Source organism: Garra rufa, chromosome 11 (assembly GCF_049309525.1).
Source record: "Garra rufa chromosome 11, GarRuf1.0, whole genome shotgun sequence".
NCBI classification, from domain to species: domain Eukaryota; kingdom Metazoa; phylum Chordata; class Actinopteri; order Cypriniformes; family Cyprinidae; genus Garra; species Garra rufa.
Genome location: NC_133371.1, coordinates 29,438,390 through 29,465,569, shown reverse-complemented (window position 1 = coordinate 29,465,569; position 27,180 = coordinate 29,438,390). Strand labels below are relative to the sequence as shown.

Genomic DNA, 27,180 nt, shown 5'->3' with positions numbered 1-27,180 from the left:
TCTGGTAATTTTGTGTCTGATTTTTAATTTACAACTTATTTTGGGTTCATTTTAAGCCAACCATATAGTAATTATTAAACTATAATAAAATAAAACTAAAATAAAACTACCAAGAAAGGTTGGATTAAACACTTAACCCAACCGCTGGGTCAAAACAACCCAGTTTTTCCATATTTCACCCAGCACTGGGTTGTTTTAACCCATCATTTTTTTATGTTTATATAATATAAATTGGTTTGCTTCATACTAGTGATCAACCAATATTGCCTTTTTTATGAATAATACTGATACAGTGTATTTTAAAAGGCTTTTCTAACATACACTACACAATTCAAAAGCTTGGAGTCAAAAGTGATGATAATTTATAATAAATGTTGTTCTTCTGAAGTTTCTATTCATCAAAAAAACCTGAAAAAATTATACTTAGCTATTTTTATCATAACACTACTACTACTACTACTACTACTACTAATAATAATAATAATAATAATAATATGAAAATGTTTTTGAGAAGCAAATCATATTAGAATGATTTCTAAAGGATCATGTGACTGGAGTAATGATGCTGAAAATTCAGCTTTGAAATCACAGGAATATTCAAATAGAAAACAGTTATTTTAGATAGTTAAAATATTTTAAAAAATTTACTGTTTTTGTTGTACTTCGGATCAAATAAATGCAGGCTTGGTGAGCAGTAGAGACTTTAAAAAAAATCGTACTGTTCAAAAACTTGACTGGTAGTGTGTCTGATAGCTGATATGCAGAATTTAAAATTATATTTTTATTCTAATATTTTCACACACAAACACAAAAAAACTAAATATTTAAACAATCTATATAAATAACATTTTTAAAATAAATTAAACAAAATGTATTATTAGAAATAATATTATAATAGTTTTTTTTTTTTAAATAACTTTAAATGATTACTTTTATTCAGAAACCAATTATAGGTCTCCCCTCTGTATTAGTTTATTTTTTCCAAAGAAAAGCTATTGATACAGCCAAAAATAACCCAACATCCATTCTCTTCCTCAACACTCACATACTCTGTAACCATGCCCTATTCAGTGCACGTTTTTTTGCAGTTTGTCTTTTGGGAATGCTTGAAGAAAGAAAGATTCCTTCTCTGTGTTTCTTCTCTATACCGCGCTTCTCATTAAATCTCTCAACCGCAATTGCTGACATCCCGCTGAACAAATGAGCTCAATAGAAGAGCGCTGATGTCAGAAAAGAGGACAGCTCTCTCCTTCTGTCTCAACCTGTCAGAGCCAGAGAGCAAAGGAAGTAGATCAGAGCCACCGACTGAGACGAAAACACCCGCACCCACTGTCAGTGGACTTGTGTTATCTGTACGAGCAACTGCTTTGTCGTTCGCACATCATCTTGACGTTACTGGCTTGCCACTTGTCCTCGAGTGAACAGAACAAGTCTAAAACATAGTACATTGTCAGTGTATTTTCAGAGAGCATGCAAAAGATACATGATTTGAAATATCAGCCACGCTACAGATCACTGAACTCACATATAGAGTGACAGATGGACTATATTATAGTCTCCTGGTGTGCGCTTTCTTTGTCTCTCACAATACATGAATGATAACTATAAATATAAAGAATGATGGCAATTAAAATGTGAGACGTTTATGTACTTTGAGACTTTGAGAGAACATTTACTGAAGTCAAAAACGGCAGGAAGTAAACCCGAAATCCCACCATGAAAATCCTATCATGCAAATAAATAAAGGCATTTGTTTTTCGAAAAAAGCGCACAAGAGTCCTCATCACCCCTGCCAAAGTGTGCCGAAGCTTAATACTTCAAGACCACATTTTTAATTGGCCATTTAGCAACTGGAGGTAGCCAAAGCAGAATGCCATTGGAAGAAAAGAAAAGCAAGAATTCATTAAACACATTTCATCTTCCCTTTGCCTGTCCTGCACACACAGTTTTAATGAGCTCTTCTCATTAGCTGCTGCTTAGTTCAAGCGCTTGGACTTTGCCCAGACATTCACACACTGTGCTTCTTGTTAAGTCTTCAAATAGAGAACGCTTACTCTTCAATTCACTGCCTGAATTATTTTTTCTATTTGAAGCTACGATTTGGGTTTAGCAGTGCTAACAATGATAAAAGCTGACAGTTGAAATTTCTTATCATGTCTTCTCAAATCATTCTGTTTCAGATGCATGTTTTTCAGCTCATTTCAGCCTGCTTCAAGTGACGCGCCATATGTGTGTTTTTTCATGCGCTAAAGTAAGCACACTTGTCAAAAAGCAGTTACTGTAGGAGTTTCTGTTGTTTAAAATGTAAATGCAGAAATTCATTAGGATGCCAAGCTGGGAGCTGTCGCGTTTTGAACAGGTTGGCTGTGCGGTGCACTCTGAAGCCTTTGTTTGAATCCAGAGTTGATATTAATGAGCCTGTCACATGGCAAACAGTAATTATGCTTACAGGAAGAGGTTTTGGCAGGTGGAGAGAAACTTGGGACTGTTTTATTCCAGTTTTCCAGTTGTTTTTAGCATTTTGACAGGAACAGATTGAGGATTGTGGTGGACAGTGTTAGGTTTTCCGTCAGCTCTGATTTACTGTAAGCCCCTGCAACTCCTATGACACTGTATGTTGATGGGACTGGACAGATGTAGTCTCTGGAGCACGTCAGATGGGTTCAATATTCATTTTATGCATGTAGGCATAGCATAAGCTCTGAGATTGTGAAGTGATGATATTACTTTCTGTATCCATCTGTGTGCGGAAGTCTTGCCCAACTGGAATGATGCTTTACATACAGTTGAAGTCAAAAGTTTACATATACCTTGCAGAATGTGCAAAATGTTAATTATTTTACCAATATAATAGGGATCGTACAAAATGCATGTTATTTTTTTATATTAGTAGTACTGACCTGAATAAGATATTTCTGTCTTAGTTGAAATATAGTTAACATATAGTCCACAAGAGAAAATAATAGATGAATTTATAAAAATGACCCTGTTCAAAAGTTTACATACACTTGATTCTTAATACTGTGTTGTTACTTGAATGATCCACAGCTGTGTTTTTTTGTTTAGTGATAGTTGTTCATGAGTCCCTTGTTTGTCCGAAAAGTTAAACTGCCCGCTGTTCTTCAGAAAAATCTTTTAGGTCCCACAGACTTACCAACATGTAAGTATCTTCTGTAGCTTCTGAGGGGCAGTACTAAATGAAAAAAAAAATATGATATTTATGCAAAATAAGAATCATTCATTCTGTTCAAAAGTCTACACCCCTGGCTCTTAATGCATCGCTTTTTTTCTGAAGCATCAGTGAGTGTTTGACTCTTTTGTAATAGTTGCATATGAGTCCCTCGGTTGTCCTCAGTGTGGAAAGATGGATCTCAAAATCATACAGTCATTGTTGGAAAGGGTTCAAATACACAAAAATGCTGAAAAACCAAAGAATTTGTGGGACCTGAGGGATTTTTCTGAAGAACGGCGGGCAGGACAAACAAGGGACTCATGAACAACTGTCACTGTGGATCATTCAGGTAACAACACAGTATTAAGAATCAAGTGGATGTAAACTTTTGAACAGGGTAATTTTTATAAATTCAACTATTATTTTCTTTAGTGGACCATATGTGAACATCTTTTATGTGAAATAACTTATTAACATTTAGCAGATTCAGCAAGGTGTGTGTAAACTTTTGACTTCAACTGTATCTGATCTCTGGTGTTTCTAGTCAAATTAACATATTTCCCGAGCTGCTAATATGGCGTCAAACTTATGAAAATGGTTTTAAAAAGCACATGGCACCATAGTTTCATCACCTTACATTGTCACAATGACCGTGTTTTTGGAGTAACTAAGTAAGTTTAATGTCACTTTTAATCAATTGAATGTATCCTTGGATATAAAAAGTATTAATTTCTTTAAAAAATCTTTCTAGCCCCAAAATAATGTGCTAAAATATATTCTTGGCTCTATGTTGAAACATTCTGCAATAAATTTAAAGGATTAGTTCACTTCCAGAATTAAAAAAAAAATCCTGATAATCTACTCACCCAAATGTTATCCAAGATGTTCATGTCTTTCTTTCTTCAGTTGAAAAGCAATCAAGGTTTTTGAGGAAAGCATTCCAGGATTTTTCTTTATATAGTGGACTTTAATAGAAGCAAATGGGTTGAAGGTCCAAACTGCAGTTTCAATGAGCTTCAAAGGGCTCTACACGACCCAACTGAGGAATAAGGGTCTTATCTAGTGAAATGATCAACATATTCTTGCACTAGCTCAACCTCACGCATCACGTAATCACGCAAGCGTGACGTACCAACACAGTGTTTACAAACAAAGCGAACGTGCAAAGATTCAACCACCCTTTACAAAAAAAGGTAAAACAACAATGTCTGACGAATTTAAAGTTGGAGGAGTAAATGACATGAAGTTTTTTGCCCTACCCTACCTTTTTAAAACCGAAATGCACAGATGAAGAACTAACCTTGTTTGACTTTACAAACATGATTACGCAATGTGTAAAGACATGCATGCACATTGCAGAGCGATTGCAAGATGAACATTTGTGGTTTAAAAGTATATAAATTGTATTTTTTATTTAGAAAATGACTGATTGTTTCACTAGATAAGACACTTATTCCTCAGCTGGGATCGTGTAGAGCACTTTGAAGTAGAGGTCTGCGCGGGACTGCTTTTCTAGTCCCACTCCCGCGAGGTTTTATTCCGCACCCACCCGCTCCCACTGTATATTCAGGCTTTGTTCACCCGCTGCCTGCTTAGAATCATTTTCTTCCCGACCCGACCGTTCCCGCTAAATTTAGTTCTCGTTTCCAGAATCTCACATTTAACCATTAGGAAACAATTCCGGGTATATAAAACTTTTTTCGCAATACATCCATTATATATTTATATTTATATATCACTTTTAAATTGATATTTCAGACATTCAATGGTGATAAAAAATGCAGTGCTGGTGGAAACAACAGACCAGGCTACCATGACTACCTTGAACATGATCAAGAGCGGCTCGGATGGTCCTGTCTGCAGCATTGAGCGCATCTTCAGCGCAGCTGGAAGGGTTACGCGTTCAAGTGCACGCAATAGGATAAAGCTTGCCACAAAGCACTGGCAAAAATAATTACCATGACTGTGAAATATAGTAAGGAGATATTTTAATTATTTATTAACTGTTTTCTGAGTCAGTGATGATGAAGTTAACGATCCTCCTCATCCATCTCCTCAAAAAATAACGGTTAAATAGTTTCCACTGAAAAAAATGTAACTGATCGCACTTGTGCCTCCGTGTCCTAAAACGCGTTTTGGTTTCCACTCTCCGCAAAAACTATTGGGAATGCGCCTAATAGCGAACATTTATATATTATTAGGCTATTATTTCTATATTATTTAAATCTATAGATTTTATTTTAGCCAATTTGTGATTTGAGAAGGCAAATTCAAACATAGAGTAGGTCAACTTACTGTCTCCCGCCGCCGCTTGAGTTACTTTAAGAAAGTAAGAAAAGCTTACATTTAACGAACAAAAAAATGCTCCAAACGTTTTTTTTTTTTTCTAAATTAACTTAATAAAAAAGAAACGAAATTATAACCACTTTGTCATTTCATGCAAAACTGAACTATTTTAATTGCCAAAACAGTAGTATAAGTTGTTTTAGCAAAGGGGAAAAAAGATGTGCTCGGGTCAGGAGTTAACAACCACACTGTTTGCGAAAAATCAGTCAGCATAACCTTATGAAGATTTTGGCACTCCAAACATGGCTTTGCGCTCTGGAGTAACGCTGATAAACTGATAAACAGTTCCCCACAGAAAAAACACCAGTAGTAGCCTACCCTAACTTTCCGCGCCTATGAGACATTGCCAGTAAAATGCATGATTCTGAAAGCACTGGTCCATGAGTGTAGCGAGTGCATAACAGTTTTGAGCGCAAGATGTAGCCTACAGGTGCTCGATAAGAATGAGGAAATCGCAGATTTGCTGTTCAGAAAAGACATCGGGAACGGGATATTGTTACCGCCCGCTCCCGTTCAAATTACACCAGAGTTACCGACCGCAACCGCTTTTATTTGGAAATGCAGACCTCTACTTTGAAGCTGAATTGAAACTGCCGTTTTGGACCTTCAACCCATTGATCCCCATTGAAGTCCACTATATGGAGAAAAATCCTGGAATGTTTTCCTCAAAAACCTAAATTTCTTTTCGACTGAAGACAGAAAGACATGAACATCTTGGACAACATAGGGGTTAGTAAATTATCATAAAATATTTATTCTGTAAGTGAACTAATCCTTTAAATATATTCTTTTTATACCTATAATCAATGAGCACATGTGCTTTTTTTGTCACTTTATATCCTAATATACCAAAATGGATTTGTTCTATGTATTTGTGATGAAAACAGAAGTTAATTTCCGTGCCTTATTTTCTTTTTAAAGCTTGGTCAAAAAATACAGTTTCTCCTAGACCCCTGCTGTGAACGTCTAAGGTCCCAAATAGAGGTGAAGGACATTTCCTGAAACTAATGTTTTCTTAACCGCAGATGCTACAGAAATTTTCTCCCCTTTCATTTCATGCTGACCTGAGGTGAGGGGGTTTGGCCATTGTTATATTGTAGACATATATTACACACTTCCTGTGTTCAGTCACTCTCACTTGCACTCATTTGCTTCTGGTTGCACAATGTCACCCCAGATACCTAGTTTCCCTGGTAACCACTTATGGCATTTGAGGGTTATTTTGGAGAACATCATATGGCATGCTTAAAGAGCTTGGCATATTGCGACTTCGGGTTTTCTTTGAGTTGTTTTGTCATGTAAAGAATCAAATGATAGATTATTTTATTGAAATGATTATGCATATGTTTGTAGTCCTCTCGTGAATGCGGGTTGACTGACATAGAAGAGAAGAAATTGTTGAATAAAGTTATTTTTTTTAAATAGTATTCTCATAGCTTCATAAAATTACTGATGTCACATGGACTATTTCAACAATGTTTTTACTACCTTTCTGGGCTTTGAAAGTGGTAGTTGTGTTGCTGTCTATGCAGGGTCAAAAAGCTCTCGGATTTCATAAAAAATATCTTAATTTGTGTTCCGAAGATGAACGAAGGTCTTACGGTTTGAAACGTCATGAGGGTAAGTAATTAATGACAGAATTTTCATTTTCGAGTGAACTATCCCAAAAAGGGGGTGTCTACGTACTTTTGGCTTTATATACAGTTGCAATCGAAATTATTCAACCCCCTTGACATGCAAGACATTTTGTTCCAGATAATTTGTTTTTCTAAAAACAAATCTACAAAGGCATTAGTACACTATTAGATAAAGTATTTTAATACACATTTGAGCAATTCTGAGAACATTGATAAATAATGGGGAAAAAAATCAAATTGGCTCTAAACGTTCATGTTCAAAATTATTCAGCCCCCAAAAGTAAAATTTGGTGCAGAATCTTTTATTATTTAAAACCACCAATAAACGCAGTTTGAAAGTGTTTAGAAGCGTTGATCACCTCTCTACTGCAATCTTGGCCCATTCCTCGCCTGAAAAAGCTTTTAGATCACGGATAATCTTTGGTTTTCGCTTTGCCGCTGCTTTCTTCAAATTCGACCAAATATTTTCAATGAGAATTAAATCTAGAGACTGGACAGGCCACTCAAGAACATTCTGTGACTGATCCCTGAACCAAGCATAAGTAAATTTTGGATGTATACATAAATTTGGGATGACTGTCCTGCAGGAAAGTCCATTGATCATCATCTTCGGTCTTTGCACCAAAGTCAGCACAATTTTTGGCAAAATGGCCTGATACTTCAAAGAATTCATAGTTTCCTTCATACGATCATGTTTTCCACTTCATGCTACAGTAAAACAACCCCATAATGGGATCAGCCCACCTCCATGTTTGACCATGGAGATAGTGTTCTTCTGCTCATTAGTTTTCTCTTTTTTGCACCATACCGCTGATCTATACGTCCAAAAAGTTCTAGTTTGGTCACATCACTCAACAAAACATTCTTCCAGAACTCCACAGGTCTATCCAAATAATTTTTAGCATATTCAAGCTGAGCTTTTTGTTCTTCTTGATCAAGAATGGTATTCGCCAAGATGTCTCAACATGAAAGCCATGCTTGTCTTATGTTCATCTTCTACTCTGGAATGAAATATTTTTCCTCCTTTCATCAGGTCATCTCGCAAGTCTTTGGCTGTACATTGCAGGTTTTTCTGGTTTGGTCTGATCAAACATTTTATGAAATTGTTCAACACCCTCAAAGGTTCTCTGGTACAACACACTTTAAACTAAGGAATAATGCTTTTAATGTCTTAGAAATCTTCACATAACCTTAGACTTTCTAATACAATAAAACTATTTCTTCTCTATAGCTTTTGTGAAAGCTCTGTTGACTTTACCATATTTGCTACTCAACTTCAGCACATGCATGGGATAAATGTATAGATGTGTAACATCTCAAGCTGATTCAGTGTTTTTAATAGTTTCTAAAGGCTTAATTGTGTTTTAGGACAATTTTGTTCCCTACCACAAAAATAAATTACTTAAAACAGCAATGTTGAATAGGGGTTGAATAATTATGATAGCTGTGTTATTAAAAAAATCCTAGAACTCAAACATATTACATTACATATTGACATTGTCAATTTTAATATGCCAGTACACTGTTGTAGATGCAAGTCCTGAAACTTCAGACAAGCTTTTATTTGTAAAGTAAAAGTACTGCAACTTTGATTGCAACTGTATACATATTACACACATGGTTATAATAATAATATCAGAGTGCAAAGGTGTCAAAGGTAGAGCATCATGAATGCTTTCAGCAACATAAATCTGCAGTATACAGAGACGTTTACTCAGATTTCTGGAACCTATATGGTGCATTACCCACTATGCCTGGAGGTAATTTAATTCAGGGCTCATTGAAATGTTGCTGCTTATGATTCAGTTAGTGTGCAGGGCTTCAGTCTCATACACTTGTTCTGTACATTTGTCATTTACAGTATAGGCTGTTTACTGGTCTGTTAGAGGATTTAAATACCTAGCGTTGGGGACAGGATAGAAAAAAAATACTTGCACAAACAATAACCAGGTTCATTCTTTTCTCCCATGCATTTCTCCACAGTGTGAATGAATATTTATGAGGCTGCGAGTCTGGAATTCAGATTCTGCATGTTGCCATAATGTTATCCTTGAGCAGGCTGTGTGCTAATGAGCCTGGCTCAATGTCCCATGCTGCCTTATGTTATGGAATTGCTTTTCAAATACTCCTTTCCTCTCTGGCTTGGCGTAACTCGAAGTATGGTGTTGTGTAACATGAGAGTGGCTTTAAAATTCATTTGTCGGCAGTCGTTTTAAATTAACATCCTATGGTTTCAACTGCATCTGGATGAATGACAATTTTGGCAGCGACAACATGGACGTAATAGGAAGACAATGAGAGCAGAGCGGTGGGATACACCAGTGAATCAGAATGTCACTGCTGAATTGAATTGTTGTAGATCGGTTGACAGGAACCTTTTCATATTCTAATCATTGTTTTACTGAAGTATCAAGCCGGGGTGCAGTGCGTGGTTTATTGAATCATCAATACAGAAAATCCAGCAAAATATGGACTTTCATGTTGTAGAGCCTCAGCTGAATCGGCCGCAGGAAGTTTATTTGGAATTTGAATTGGAATGGCAGGATTGCAAGTGTTTACTAAATTGTAATTCAAAGAGAATCATTGTCTTTATCAGAAATGATCTGTTTTGATTTTATGGTCCATAAAATGTAGGTTAAATTATTAAATATTATCACGATGTGATACCATTCACAAAACTGATTTCATTTTTTTATAAATAAAGATGTCCTTGTACAGTATTGTTGCTTGGACAGCATGCTGAACATTACAATTATAATTGTAATATGAAATTTTCAATTTAATTCACTTTAAATAGACAGACATATGGGAGTTTTTGAACAGTAAGATTTTTAATGTTTTTTAAGGAGTCTCTTCTGCTCACCAAGCCTGCATTTATTTGATCCAAAGTACAGCAAAACCAGTAAAATTTAAATATTTTTACAATTTAAAATAACTGTTTTCTATTTGAATATATTTTAAAATGTAATTTATTCCTGTGATTTCAAAGCTGAATTTTTAGCAACATTACTTCAGTCACGTGATCCTTCAGAAATCATTTTAATATTCTGATTTCAGGTTTCTTTAATAAATAGAAGAACAGAAGAACAGCATTTATTTGAAACAGAAACCTTTCGTAACATTATAAATGTCTTTAACATCACTTTTGATAAATGTAAAGCATCCTTGCTAAATAAAAGTATTAATTTTACATAATTTCTTTCCCAAAATTATACTGACTCCAAGCTTTTTTTTTTTTTTTGAATGGTATATAGTGTATAATGTTACAAAAGCTTTTTATTTTAGATAAATGCTGAACTTTGGATTTAATATTCATAAAAGAATCCTGAAAAATGTACTCAACTGTTTTAAATATTGATAATAATAATAATAAATGTTTCTTGTACAGCAAATCAGCATATTAGAATGGTTTCTGAACACTGACACTGAAGACTAGAGTAATGATGCTGAAAATGTAGCTTTGATCACAGGAATAAATTACATTTTAAAATATATTCAAATAGAATTATCTTAAATAGTGAAAAAAAAAACAATATTACTGCTTTTGCTGTATTTTGAATCAAATAAATGCAGGCTTGGTGAGCAGAAGAGAACTCTTTAAAAAAAAACATTAAAAATCTTAGTGTTCAAAAACTTTTGACTGATAGATAGATAGATAGATAGATAGATAGATAGATAGATAGATAGATAGATAGATAGATAGATAGATAGATAGATAGATAGATAGATAGATAGATAGATAGATAGATTTTTCATTTAGGTACACGGCTGATTTAAACAGTAAGCAGATTGCTGCCGCCCTTCCAATATTTTCCACTATTTCCATCTCGAGCCTCTTCCTGTATCAGTAGTGTGAAGTGGTAATTTCACAGGCATGTGAAGCTCCAGGCATTTTACTAGAACTCCCGTCTGTCATTCATTACTGTCCTGAGACTCATCTCTCCACCGCTAGTGTGTGAATCGCAGTCTGTGCCCATGCGCTCTAGCGCAGCGGTGGGCCCTACGCCTGCCCAGCGAGAGTTAAGTGCTGCCACAGCGCTTGTCCTCACTTGTTCATTAAACTTCTGAGGCTCCTTCTATAAATCTCTCTGCTGCTGCATTGTATGATGAACTGCAGTCCACAGCCCTGGTTGTTTGTCTCTGACTGCATTTTATGGCTGGAGAATCGTGAACTCTATTGCCCGAATCTTACACAGCTTTTCATTAAGCGTCATAGCTGGTGAAATTCACTGCCTGTGTGGAGAACGATGTCTATGAGTGGACCTTCTTCACCCTGTTTATTGTACTGTGGAGTAAAATGAATAATTCAGCCAAAAATGAAACCTCGGTCAAGACTTTGTCTCTTTCATAGAAGGCAAATGGAGAAATATGTAAGAATATACTGGAACTTTCAAGCTTCAAAAAGGTCTAGACTGTCAAGACTTTGTCTCTTTCATTGAACACAAATGGAGAAATATTTTAGAATTTTCTGGAACTTTCAAGCTTCAAAAAGGTTGCAGAAACACCTTAAAAGTGTCCATATGTTTGGAATTGTTTTGTTCTGTGAATATTCTCTCGTGATTCAGACCACTTGACTTTTTTTAACTGAAGAAGCAATATTATGGATGGAGGCTTAAATGAAGGATTTGTTTATTACTCGAATTGCATTTTTCGCTTCATAAAAACAGTTGTGTTTAGCTATGAAACAGGTCATAAGCAGTCTTTTCAACCATCTATAGTTGACAAGTGACTGTTAAAAATGTATTTGTCATAGAATTGTCATTCAAGAGATTCGTACAAAAATGCTGATTCATTCAGTAATAAAACAAGTGAAGTATTATAAGTGAGTCAGTGAATCATTCATTCATGAGAAACATTCAAAAATGCTGGTTCATTCAGTAATGAAACAAGTAAAGTACTTTTGAGTGAGTCATTGAATCATTTAATCAAGAGATTCATTCAAAAAGGCTGATTCATTCAGAAATGAAACAAATGAAGTATTTATGAATGAGTCATTAAATCATTCATTCAAGAGATTCGTTCAAGATGCTGATTCATTAAGTAATCAAACAAGCAAAGTATTTATGCGTGAATCATTCATTCAATTTTTTTAAAGTCATTCAAATTAATAAAACCTTTTTGAATAGACTGCAGCAATTCATGTTTTCTCACAAGTAGAAATTATGTTATTTTGCTTAGTTCAGAATCGTGATCTTTATTTAAAACTAATTCATCCAAAATCATGCAGCTCTAATGTAATGCTAAATTTCTCAACATTTTTCCCATATTCCGTTTTATTTTTTTCCAAATTCCACCCCCCCCCCCCATTTTATTTTGTCTAAACTCTGTTTAAATGGTTAAATAAAAAAATATGAATTATAAATATATATTATATATATATAAAAAATTAATCTAATTAATTGAAATAATGGAATTTACACAATTCAACAGCAATTTATTAAAAGTTTAGCAAAAATTAACATTTTAAGGCCCTATGAAATACTTTCTAATTTCAGTTTTTTTTTGTTTTTTTTTTTACCTAATTCTATATTGCCATTGATTTTCTGGATTCAATTTTAATGGTTTCATTAAAATTTAATAATCAAAAGCATATCTAAGTATTTGATTTTATAAAGGATTATTATTTTTTTTTTTTTTTCAAAAATAATTTGGTGTATTTAAATTGTATGGTAAATACTATGTCTTCTAAATATTTCTTAAGAAATAATGTTTTAATAATAATTGTATTAGTAGTAGTAGTACTTTGATTACACTAAGTAATATAATTATATCACAGTTTCTTCAAGATAAACCAAACTTTTATTTTGACGGGTTGCTGTAAAGACCTCTAAGTTTCTGTATTTATATGATACTACGATAGTTTTGCTCAAAAGAAACAGTGAAATGTTCATAAAATTACTTTTAGAGCAGCATCACGTGCGCTTCAGTATGTGTGTAGTAAACGAAAACTTGTGTCTGCGCCTTTAATTCATACCAAGACATATAGAACATGCAGGTTCGTATTTAAATAGTATTTTTCCAGCTTAATATTCACAGACACTAGTGTACATAGCATTTTTTTAAGTGAACTGACCTACTTTGATTTATTCATCCCAAATTGGACAGTAAATTCAATTTTTATGACTGGATTCTGTGATTTCGTTAGTGTTTTCTGCATCGCGGAAATCATAGGGCCCTAGCTTGAAGGTGAGTACATTTTTGGGCGAACTGCGAACTTCAAAATGCTGTCTGTTCCTCAGACAAGAATATTACATGACTGTAGAAGACTTGAAATAAAAACAAAATATGGATTACTTTTATGATACGTTTAGGGTGCTTTTCATTGTAATTGCTTAGAAGAGAGTGTGCAACATCTCCAAAATTATACTTTTTGTGTTCTGCGGAAGATAAAAAACCATGCAAGTTTGTAGCGACATAAGTAAATTATGACAGATAGGGTGAACCATTCTTTCATTGACACTTTTGACATTAACCTGTGTCATTTCATCTCATGAATTGTGTGGATAAAGAAGAGGAGATGACTGAATAAGACACTGATGATTTTTTGTGATTGAACACTTGCCTCATCACCATTATGGCTTATAGAGGTGGGCACAATTGAAACCCAGCTGGAGCGCTAGATTTCCTGACTGCTGTCTCAATCAGCACGGTTACGAAACGCACCCACCGTGACACAGATCAGTGGACCTGTGTTTCCTCGGCGTTGAAAGCAAAGGCTGTCACTGTTACACCGAATCCTGTCTTTGTGATGATAATTCTCCAGCATCAAGCCGCCTGATTAAAATTGCCTGGAAAACTCTGCAAGAGGCGATTATAATTAGAAGCCCTGTGCATGTTTGCTGCTGGTGGCTGCAGCTTGAGAATAACATTGTTCTCAGATGCCTCCCACAGCCTGTGGGGTGTGAATCAAGATTTGCACTTTCAAGTTCACTGGTAGTTGTTGTTGTTGTTACGTGCTCTCTGAGGTAAACTAGAATTAACTTATTTATACAAGTCCTCTTATAAGCCTGCCATGAAGCCTATCCTCTAGAGATGCCCTCAGGAATCTAAATGTCAAACCCATAAAGGTCAAACCCACAGAGGATTTGATTGACATGTAGTTAGTGATCCGATCTAATAAGGTTTGTGAATAAAGATCTATGACTTGTTTTCTCTTAAGTAAATTCTTCCATGTGTGGATATGGATATTTGGTACTGAAGTTTATTGTCATGTGCAATATCCTCTGCATATTCAGTTCTTTTTATTACTAAACGATTTTTGCTGTTTGTGCTTTCTGTCAGCGTGACTAAATCTACTGAATTTAAGTCACTGCAAACACAGATGTATTAATCTTAATCCGTAATTCAACGAAGAAAGTAAAAAATTATTATTGCTCACATTGATCACTGCTTTGCCTAGGCTTAAAGGGATAGTTCACCCAAAAATGAAAATTCTGTCATTAATTACTCACCCTCATGTCTTTAACCAGTAAGACCTTCGTTCATCTTCGGAACACAAATTAAGATATTTTTGATTGAATCAGGGAGCTTTCTGGCACATTCAAGGTCCAGAAATAGGGCTGCACGATTTACTACTAATCAATGTACTGGCTTCATTGACTAAACGCGCCTCACAACATCGTGCGATTAATCGTGCAGCCCTATCCAGAAAGGTAGTAAGGACACCATTAAAATAGTTCATGTGACATCAGTGGTCCAACCAACATTTCTGTGCACAAAGGAAACCAAAATAACAGCTTTATTCAACAATTTACTCTCTTCTGCGTCAGTCGATGTGCATTCCAGACAGTTCCACAACCTTTCTGGGCCTTGAACATGGTACATTGCTGTCTATGCAGGGTGATTAAGCTCTCTGATTTGATAAAAAAATATCTTAATTTGTGTTCTGAAGATGAACAAAGGTCTTATGGGTTTAGACGACATGAGGGTGAGTAATTAATGACAGAGTTTTCATTTTTAGGTGAACTGTCTCTTTAAAAAAGACGTTGTGTAACTAAAAGGTGAAATTACTGTTTTTCTCATAGAAGTATTTTTACTGCATTACTAGGAAGAACAATCTTGACAACTATGAATGTTCTTTCAACCTTTCTCTGTCAGACTGTACTGCAGAGGGGTCAAAAAATATGAAATAGCTGATTGTGTGACTGTACATCTCTTAGAAGGATACATTCTTTGCCTTTCACAGCTACAGTGTCACACTTTATCTGTTTTTAAAGGATAAAACCCTAACTCTAGGTCTGTCAGTGGACTCCGGGTTAAACTGTTCTCTCTGGGGAGATGAAAGTTAAAGGTTGTATCAGCGATTTCAAGCCTAAAACATAAAGTGTCAATTTCACCTGACCTTTCTTCACGATCCGCTCGCTGCCTGCCCCATAAATTGTCTGTGAAAAAACCGCGTCTCTCTGGTCAGCCTAGGGTCCGAGATATGCCAAAAAAACAATCGGCACTACCAACCTTTCCACACAAAAACAAACAGTGTTCCAACCAATCAGCGTCAGGGGTTTGGTGTTGTGGACTTTCCTACTGGTGCAGGGATGTGAGGGAGGCAGAGCGAAAGTCCACAACCGATTGTTTTTTTGGCATATCTCGGACCCTAGGCTGACCAGAGAGACGCGTTTTTTTCACAGACAATTTATGGGGCAGGCAGCGAGCGGATCGTGATGAAAGGTCAGCTGAATTTGACACTTTATGTTTCAGGCTAGAAATCACTGATACAACCTTTAAAAGGCAAAAAAAAGTCGTTGGAACAGATTGAAGCCTTCCAACAGGATTGGATTCCCGAAAATGTGATGACCAAAGTTAGATAAACCTGAAAGATGCTTGAGACACCTGCAGCGAACAGCAGAAATCAAAGTGTGTGTCTTTATCTTGTAGCGTTGAACAAGCCATTTCCCACACGCTCTCAGACAATAATGGAGGCACGGCTCAATCATCCTTCTTTTACAATAGGAAGTCTGTGTTCTCATCTCTTCATTTTCTACCAGACTGGGATTTAATCCTGGTTTTGTAAAGTCTCAGCTACTGTGATTTGGGCCTGTGAATGGATGTGTCCCTGGCTGAATAACTGCATTATGCCATGACTTCTGTTTTCAGGCTTGGCTAATGCGATTGTGATTGAATCTCGTCTCTCAATTCTCGGAAGCTTTGTCTAACTAGGTTGAGCCGCAGGTTTCGACTGTAGGTGGGAGAAAACCTTTGCCTGCCTCTGTTGTGCTCTGTAATTTTGGGAGGGTTGCTCTTTTCAAGTTGTTTACCCTTTCGGCTTATTCTAGAGAACTGTTTAACCCTCTTTTCATTTAGCACTTGGAGAACGAGAAGCAGCAGAGAGTGTATGATGATCAGAGGCGCTCACAGGATTTCATCTCAAAATACACACAGAAACCTGAGCTGATTGTATTTGTGAATTAAATGTAATATAATATTACACATAACATTTATTTTAAATAGCCTATATATGTGACCCTGGACCACAAAACCAGTCTTAAGTAGCATGGGTATATTTGTAGCAATAGCCAACAATACATTGTATGGGTCAAAATTACTATTTTCCTACCATAAATATATCAAAACTTAATTTTGATTAGTAATATGGATTACTAAGAACTTCATTTAGACAACTTTAAAGGTGATTTTCTCAGTATTCTCATTGTATCTTGCCAAATATTGTCCTATCCTGACAAACCACACATCAATGAAAAGCTTATTTATTCAGCTTCTCAATTAAAATTAAAATTAAAATTAATATTGACCCGTATGACCCTGGTCCAGAGTCACATACATTTAAAGTAGTTTAGTGTGTCAAATTTAAGATGATACTATATTTTATTTGTTCAAATATACAGAAAAAACTTATGAAATATGAAATATTATTACAGTTTAAAATAATGGTTTCTATTTTAGTACATTTTTAAAATATAATTTATTTCTGTGATGCAAAGCTGAATTTTCAGCATCATTACTCCAGTCTTCAGTATCACATGATCCTGCAGAAATCATTCTAATATGCTGATTTATTACTTTTATTATCAATGCTGGAAATAGTTGTGCTGCTTAATATTTGTTGGAAACCTGTGATGCTTTTTTCAGGATTCTTTGATGAATAAAAATTTCAAAAGAACAGCATTTATTCAAAATTGAAATCTTTTCTAACAAAATAACCTTTATCACTTTTTATTGATTTAACACATCCTTGGTGAATAAAAGTATTAATTTCTTTTTAAAAAAGAAAGAATAAAAATGTAGTGACAACAGCATTTTAAGTAAATTATATTTAAGTAGTTTTATATTGTTATGATAGATTTCTATTTTAAATAAATGCTGTTGTTTTTAACTTTTTATTTATTACAGAATTCTGAAAAAAGTATCATAGATTCCAACGACATTGTTTTCAACACTAATAATAAATCAGCATATTTCTGAATATATGATTTCTGAAGAATCCTGCACTGAATACTGAAGTAATGATACTGACAATTCAGCCTTTCATCACAGAAATAAATTGTTTTAAAATATATTCACATAGAAAACTGTTATTTCACATTGAAATAATATCTCACAACATGACTTTTGTTCTGGAATTTGATCAAATAAATGCAGCCTTGATAAGCATAAGAAACTTAAAAGAGAAAACATAACTTACTGTAATAACTTTTGCTTAGAGTGGAAGAGAAAGAGTTGCTCTGCAGCACTACATATTAAATACGATCATAAATTTATTACATTTATTTGAAATAAATCTGAAATATCATTTTACTTAGCACTCAGTGGTAAAATCCAACTTTCCAAAATTAAAATGCAGTGTTAGAATGGTACAATGATTACTGTGTTATGGTTGCACTCAAATGAAAAAAAGTGAAATATATCAATTTAATATATTGGATAATATAATGAAGATGAACAGATGCTTGTATGTTGTATAATTACCTGGCACAGAATCTGTGTATATTTATCAGCCATCCTTGTCAACAAATATGAGGGTGTGACTTTTACTTCTTCTTTTTTTTTTATAAATATGTTCATATAACTGTAATCCTTTATCTATTTTAAGACAAAAATACACTCAACGTTCTCTGTTCAGACGTGAGCCAATTAATTGTAACCTAGCAACAGCAGTCAATATGTTTCTTAGCAACAACATTTTGTGATATGCAAAATTGCGTTTAAAGAGGCTGGGACAAATCAGTCAAATTACTTGTCCCACTATAATATGCCATTTTATTCTGGGGTTCTCTTGCTGATGGCTGTTTAAAATGACCAGCATTGCTTGTTAAGCTTGATATATGAGGGTTTCTTGATACCCGGTTTTCCTTTGAATTATATAAGATTGCGTGTCACTTTTATGAAAAGTGGCGGTGCTATCTACTTGTCTGCATTTGCCACGCTTATTATATTTAATGCTTGCTCCACAAAGGACAAAAAAGGTTAGGTATCAGCACTTTCATTTTATTTTATTTTATTTTTGACTAAAGTTGACATATATTCTCTGTGGAGAATTATTAGACAATTCCTCACAAGCTCCGCCTGATGGTATTTTCATCTTGTGTGTGTCATTGTGGAAAACCTGTCTTTGCGTATCACATATAATGCTCTTCTCCACTATTTAGGTCCCGGCTTGAGCACAGGTGTCTCGGGATGCTTTAGTCCAGTATGTCACTCATTGTTATTCAGTAATTCACCTTATCAGTCACACTTTCAGAAGTGCCTAGAGCATATTTTACAGAAGGGTGACAGACCATTTGTACATTTGCAGTTGGGTATATGTGTCGCTCGAGCCGTAATAGAAAAGAATGAATATTTCATGACACCGAGGTTTAAAACCCGTATCCTTATGCACTCATGCAGTCTGGGCACCAAATCATTAGATTCGCTCCAAGCGTGGTGTTGTCCTGAGAATTGAGACAATTCAGACACATTTATACCTCATTAAAGGCCTGTCAGGGTTATATAGAGTTTTGATTTGTATAGATATCTTCAGGTTATTTGGTTTACTGCTTGATTTACTTCTAACGTCATTATTGCTGTCATTTGGTTAAATTGAAAAGTTATTTGTTTTGCCAGTTATGTTGAGAAGTCATGTTTATTTTGGCTTGGACAGTAAGCCCTTCCTCCATGCTTGTTGATGTGTGTCAAGGCCCTCGTTGGCACTAAAACATAGTGCAGAGCCGCTGACCTGGCATAGCGTTAGCATAAATCATCTTCCCAGCCGCCATCGTCACCACCTGCAAGCTGCTTGTTCAGGCAGGCGACAAACACTAGCATCCTCTATTTAGAAAATATTCTTTATTTATCAGCACACTACCAGGGGAAGAGATAGCTTTGTTACTTGAAAAAAAAAAACTTTAAAAACTTATTTATGGAAACTTTATTTAAATTTCAGGTTCTGAAAGCCTTACATTTAGTTGTATTAAATGTAAGGCCATAAAAAGTCTTAAATGATTCAATAAAGTCTTAATTGTGATTTCAAACGGTCTTAAAATTGGGGACAGAAAGACAAGAATTGCGAAATGGCTGAATGTGATAATTAAACTTCAAAAGCCTATTATTTTATGAGCGATGCGTGTTTCAAAATCAGATGCAGTGCTGCTTTGTTTACAGCCGATAGATATCCTCTACATATCTGTCATTCCAAAAACACCACCTGTCAGATAAGAATGGCTTTGCAATTTCAATAAGCTCTTCTGTTTTTGTTCACACCAATGTGAAAATCAACCCATGTTTTTATGCTGCAAACATGCAGAGCTGTAAATGTGAACTGGCGGATCGTCAAGAAGCTAATATTAATGTATTTTAAACATCTAAACAATTAAGACATATAGTTAAATATACACTACCAGTCAAAAGTTTTTGAACAGTACGATTTTTTTGTTTTTAAAGAAGTCTCTTCTGCTCACCAAGCCTGCATTTATTTGATTCAAAGTACAGCAAAAACAGTACAATTGAGAAATATTTTTACTGTTTAAAATAACTGTTTTTTATTTTAATATATTTTAAAATGTAATTTTTGCATCATTACTCCAGTCACATGACCCTTCAGAAATCATTCTAATATTCTGATTTGCTGCTCAAAAACATTTATTATTATTGTGTTGTTCAGGTTTCTTTGATGAACAGAGAGAAGTTCAGAAGAACAGCATTTATCTGAAATAGAAATCGTTTGTAACATATATGCAAATAAATGTCCTTTGATCAATTTAAAGCATCCTTGCTAAATGAAAGTAATGCACTTAACTGTTTTAAATATTTATAATAATAAGAAGAATAAGAATAAATGTTTCCTGAACAGCAAATCAGCATATTAGAATGATTTCTGAAGGATCATGTGACACTGAAGACTGGAGTAATGATGCTGAAAATTTTGTTTGATCACAGGAATAAATGACATTTTAATATATATTTAAATAGAAAGCAGTTATTTTAAATAGTAAAATTATTTCACAATATTACTGATTTTGCTATATTTTGAATCAAATAAATGCAGGCTTGGTGAGCAAAAGAGACTTCTTTTAAAAACATAAAAAAAAACATTTGACTGGTAGTGTGTCTATATGTTATTTACTTAATTTGATAACTGATTGATGATAGTTGTTTAAATAATTGATACTTTTGATTCATCCATTTTCTTTAAAATGGTTTACAGGCTGCAATGTGGTGTTGATTTTATAAAACTTTCTGTTTTTGTGAAAACCTGTATCTTAACGGTAAAGCATGCTTTTTACTATCAATTTTGCAGTTGTTACCACAGACATTGCCCTACCCCACTAATATGGTATCAATTTTATTTGTGCATGACGTAAAGTCTTAAAAGTCTTACATTTGAACTTACAAATTCTGCAGATGCCCTGATTTTAGTTTAGCTTGATTAAAATAAACTTAAACTGCCTATAACCATATAGACTTGATAATTTTTAGTAATAAAAATGACAAAAAAATTGCTAAAACTTAAACTAAAATGAAAATTTAAAATTTAAAATGTAAAAACTAATAGTATCTCAATGATCCAAAATTAAAAAGTATTTTCATGTTATTGTGGATGATATTGTTAATAAGCAGTATATGACTGGTACAAGTGGTACAAGTGAATTTAGCAAACACAACACTGAATGTACAGTATGAAAAATTGATAGTCAATTAGGGATCTGGTAAAGATTACATTTAACAGTGTTAATAAATTATTAGTAGTTTAATTTCAAGTGAGTATTAGATGAATAGATATTAAATATCCAATTACAGACTTGGAACAGATATATCGTGCATCCCTTATCTGAAAATTCTGTCATCATTTACTCGCCCTCATGTCGTCCCAAACCTGTATCACTTACTTTCTTCTGCAGAGCACAAAGTATGATATTTTAAAATTGTCATATACTATATTCTTGTCCATATTATGATAGTGTGCTCCAAAACAACATACCTTCCACTGTGGAACACAAAAGTCAGATTTGGAACAACATGTGGATGAGTAAATTATGAAATATAATTTCTGGGTTAAATATCCCTTGAAGCCATAGACCAAACCTGGAAGCTTTTCATTTCAAGCTGTTAAATGTAACTACTAGGCAACATAACCCCACACTTCACTCTTCTTTTTCACTCACTTACTTTGTTTTCTTGGACTGGCAGCACACTACAGGTCTTTTATACACAGTCATCCTAAGTCTGCATGGCAAAGTGGTATAATTTACGAGATACCTTACAGAGGCCAGTACTGCAGTCCAATTTTACTCCCTTGCCAATGCTGCCTTTCCATTTGGATATTCAATTGTGATCAGTAGTGAAGGCCAGGGTTGGTTAAAACGCTGACCGGGACGATCTTTCTGCAAATCAGTGCATAACATCAGTGCCAATGGACAATGACTGAGCAAGCGAAAGACAACCTCCAAGATTTGAGTCTTGGCTGCTACACAAGAGAGTTGCTTTGCTGTGGGTTTTTGCCATCCTGACAATATCTAGATAGGATCAAGAATATGAGGAAATTGCAAAAAAGATGACATTTGTGGCTGAGAGGTTGTAAACCTCTAAGCTCAGACTCCACAGCGGCTGCTGGGAGCATTTGACAGAATCCATGTGTTTATATGTACAATAATAATGCTTAAAGTTCAGCACTAAAGCGGCTTCAGGGCCATAGTCTTTAACACCTTCACAGTGTATTTCTTTCAATACAACACCCTTGTGTGACATTATGCCTCAACGGTGTAAAACAGACCTTGAGTGTTTGGGGAAGCGGTCAAAATGTCACCAGATCAATGAGTGTTGGCTCTTCTAATGTCCAATACCATTACAAGCTTTCAGAACTTAACTCGCCCTGAACTTCTTCCTACATGAACCGCATCTTGTTATTCTTGTTTCTTTGAGCTTATTCCAGAAACGTTCATCCCCCGGGTCTCTCTGGAGATTTGCACCTCTGGATGTTTTACTTAAAGCTGGAGCAAAGTTCAGTCAAACAGAACTTCATCAAATAAACATGCTTCATATCCTCCAAAAAGTGCTGATGTGCTCTTCACTGTCTTAAATCTCCTCTTCCTCTCTCTTTTTCCCTCTCGCTCACTGCAGGTGTATGAACGTGGAACTAATGTTGAGCAGTTTGTGACCCGCTTCCTGTTGAAGGAATCAGCCAATCAGATCCAGTCTCTGCTGAACTCTGTAGAGAGTGCTGTGGATGCCATTGATGAGCAGCATTCATCAGTGGGGTGAGAAATAGAGCATGTCCCATCATGACCCAAAGCATGTTTCATCAACATACATCTCCATTAGGACATGAATATAGACATAACTTAAGTATTTTGCAAATGCATTATGATTACATTACAGTAATTGCAGGATTTAAATGGCTTGTGGACAATAAAAGCAGGTTTGAGATCTCAAGCGGGTATGAGATTGACAATGGATCCTTTGTTGTAGTAGTCTATATAATTGATTATCAGGCTGCCATCATACATTTAAAAAGGATTTGCTTAAGAGTCACTAAAATTAAATATTTAGTTGATTTCAGTACATTTTAATCATCTGTATTCCATGTCCTTATTCTCCCTGTTTTGACCTAGATCCTACCCCAGTAAGACCAGCCCACGCGTCCCAGATAGGCGCTATGAGGCCCCGGTGCCAGATTATCCTCCCAACAACAGAGTCAGTGCAAAGGACAGCGTGAGGAACATCAACACAGGTGCAGGTGAGGCGATCACATCTGTTTCCAGCACCTTCCAACACATTTGAAAACCTTTCAAGATAAATTTAATGATGGACACACAATTGACTCTTCGCAAAAGCCCGCCCTTCTTAGTTACTGTTGCTATGTCTGACAAACAATGCAGCTCTCACACTACACATAATGTTCTCACACAGTGAAAAATACATTGCGGAGCAAAGAGGAAACTGACAACACGGCAACAGACAAGACAGAGCAGGTTTCGGCTTTAAAATATAATTTTTTTTTAAGAAATTCAAACAATAGATACTTCTTTGTGGGTCTTTAATGTTTGATAGGTCGCTGTATTGCCTTATTAGATCAATCGACTCGTGAACCGATCGTCTTTTCTTATTTACTTAAAGCACAAAATAAACATGAATGAACATCAGAATGTATTTTATTTTAACTGTGAAAAGACGTCAATACTAGGGATGTAGCAAAATCTCACAATACAGTAATATCATGATATGAAGTCCATGCTGCGATATTTATTGCAATGTTTAAAAAAAAGACAAATTTTGTACATTTTGAAGGTAAATTATTCTTATTCTATTCTATAAGAGCTACAACCCATGTTCTTAAAGGGATAGTTTACCCAAAAATGAAAATTTGATGTTTATCTGCTTACCCCCAGGGCATCCAAGATGTAGGTGACTTTGATTCTTCAGTAGAACACAAACGATTATTTGTAACTCAAACCGTTGCAGTCGGTTAGTGATATAATGGCAGTGGATGGGCACCAAACCTTTGAAAGAAAAAAAACATGCACAGAAAAAAATCCAAATTACAGCCTGTGGCTTGTGACGATACATTGATGTCAGACACGAAAGACACGAAACGATCGGATTTTGCAAGAAACTCAACAGTATTTATAAAAACAATTTTTTACCTCGGATATGCAGCTATGTCCAACTGTTCTGAGCGGATGCTCAGCATCCCGCACATTTCGAAGTGTATGCGCTCTGCCTTAGTATACGTCAAATTTTCATTTTTGGGTGAACTATCCCTTTAACTAAGAAAATTTAAGTCAGAAAAAAGTGAATGAATTGACTTGTACCTGAACTTTACAGGGGACTCAACCCTCTTTTTATTTTTGATATACTGTCTCAGTTTAAATTACATTCACACTGCTGTTTTAGGAAGCCAAACAATTTGGAATATAATACTAAGGCAAAAAAAAATTACAATAATAAACAATTTCACTGCAAAATAAATGAACAGGAATATTTCATAGGTATATTATTTTTGCTTTACACTACAGTAGGCAAATTCCATTGCTTCTTTCCTAATTTTTACACTTGAAAGAGATTTTTTGAATTTGGACTGCAGTAATGTTACTCATTTAAACTGCTAGCTGTAAGAATTCATACTGCATTTTTAAGATTTTACTTTGTCCGAAACAGCCGTAGAGCTTTTATTTTGAAGGAAAACTCCAGCTTCAGTGAAAACAGGCTTATAAAAAACACGTCTCACTACAAATCTAGTGAAATGCTGTAATCATCTGCATAACTGGTGGCGGTTGCATTCCCAAAACACGCTCTAAACTCACAGCACATGCAATGAGTTTACTGCATTCATTCACTATGAACAGAGACATCTGAGGCATGGAAAACACTGGATTATGAGCTGATTGCCTCAACAATGTGTGCGCTTTGCTTTGAAACGTGCAGCAAAAACAGACTTGATGAAGGGATTAATACGTTGGCCTCTCTCGGCCACCGTAGATTAAGCTATATTGCGCTTTCGGTTTTAGTTCATTTGACAGATACTTTGCCAAAGCAAAAGGGCCTAAAACACAACTTTAATGTTAGAATAAGAAGTTGAAATAGATTTTAAAACTACACTTTTTGCCTGGAAAACCTGTTTCATATCGTCATGTGACCATAATAATATTGAGACACTTTTGCTATCGCAATATCACGTTATTGATAATATCATTACATCCCTAGTCAGTACACACAATTTTTCAAGTTTAAGTCCACACAAGTAAATCTGTCAATCAAGCTGTTTGCGAAGAGTCAGTTGTTTCTAAAAGTGGACTTTTGTGGCTCATAAAGTATGATATGGAGCTCATACTCAAGGAGGAATCCCAAACTGAGTAAAAATATAATTTGGTGCAGCTGCATATATTTATATGTAAATAAGGTGAAATTCGGATAGCTTGTAATGTAAATCAATGAGATCCTTTTAACAGTATAGCAGCATACAATGCATATAAAAAACATAATGCACTGCAATACAATGACTGAGAGATGATCAAATAACTATTCCTCAAAAGCCTGATGTATCATATTTGATACTCACATTTTAACATGAATTTTATAAAAATGATTTATGGATAATCAGATAAACCTAAGTTGCTTCAGTCTTGAACAGGGGTGTTTTCTCCAAGTAAATCAAAATACTCGATGAGAAAATAAAATATTAAATAATACCAATATTACAAAATATAACATTAAAAAGGTGTATAAGTCAGTCGTTTTCTAAAGAGACATAGTCTAACAGCAACACCAGCCGGTGAAGTTACATTTACCAAGCTTTGATGACTGATGATTCGAAAAATTCAAAAATAATTAAAAGTTAACAAAAAGAATAGGTAACATAAATTCACAAATAAAATATATTTTTAAAATTTTTACTGCCACGAGTTATTATTTTGGAATAAATGTAAAATGGTTAAAAACACTAACTTGATCAAATTCATACTTGGTTGTAATAAATAGAATATTGTTGATCATTTAGAGGCCTTAAAAAATATGTGTGTCAAATATGATACAGCAGGCTATATAGGGTTAAGTATGTGCTTATGTAGTAGATGCCTTGCTAGAATTCAAGTCTGAAATAATCTGGAATAACTCTGGTCGTGCAAGGCTTACAAAGTGACTTTTACATACTGAATCCACTTGATGTCTCCAAGCATCAGCATAAATGCGGCGTGCATCTGTTTCTGTGAGGAGAACCAGCTGTGATGAGACTTCTTGAATAAGGTTATGATGAAATGGTTGGTTCTTACCTCAATCGCCTGAGAGTTATTTTCCAAGAAGCCTCTAATTTGTTTTGTCATTTACATAAGATCTTGCTTGCTGTCTTGCTGTCTACTACATACACAGAAAAATGTAAGAACTTCATAATAAAGTTAAAAAGTTTGTGGTCAATAAGATTTTTTTAATGGTTTTTTATAGAAGGTGAGGCTGCATTTATTAATGCATTAATTACAAACAGATTCATTTAACAAAAATACAGTACAAACAGTGACATTGTGACATTATTGACATTTAAAATAGCTGTTTTTGAATATATTTTAAAACGTAATTTATTCAAGTGATTTTAAAGCTGAATTTTTAGCATAATTACTTCAGTCACATGATCCTTCAGAAATCATTCTAATGAAATCTAATAATATTTGCTGCTCAGAAAACATTTATTATTATTATTATTATTATTATTATTATTATTATTATTATTATTATGTTGAAAACAGCTGAGTAGAATTTTCCAGGTTTCTTTAATTAATAGAAAGCATTTATCTAAACTAGAAATCTTTTGTAACATTATAAATGTCTTTATCATCACTTTTGATCAATTTAATCTAAGCATACTTGCTAAATAATAGGAATTAATTTGACACTGAAAACTAGAGTAATGATGCTGAAAATTCAGCTTTGCCATCACAGGAATAAATTACATTTTAAAATATGTTCAAATAGAAAGCAGTTATTTCAAATAGTACAAATAATTCACAGTATTACTGATTTTGCAGTTTTGGATCAAATAAGCAGAAGATATTTTGTTTTAATTCTTTAAAAATCCTATTGTTAAAAAAAAAAACTTTTGACTGGTAG

The 27,180-nt window shown here is 34.6% G+C and overlaps 1 protein-coding gene across 2 annotated transcripts in view; it reads left to right on the top strand.

The window, feature by feature from the left end:
* necab2 (N-terminal EF-hand calcium binding protein 2) overlaps positions 1-27,180 on the top strand; it is a 137,963-nt gene that overhangs the window by 78,147 nt on the left and 32,636 nt on the right. For both annotated transcript variants that reach the window (XM_073850680.1, XM_073850679.1), the window contains exons 6-7: positions 22,705-22,841; positions 23,196-23,320. In XM_073850680.1, coding sequence (XP_073706781.1) covers positions 22,705-22,841; positions 23,196-23,320 — 262 coding nt within the window. The remainder of the gene's footprint in view (positions 1-22,704; positions 22,842-23,195; positions 23,321-27,180) is intronic.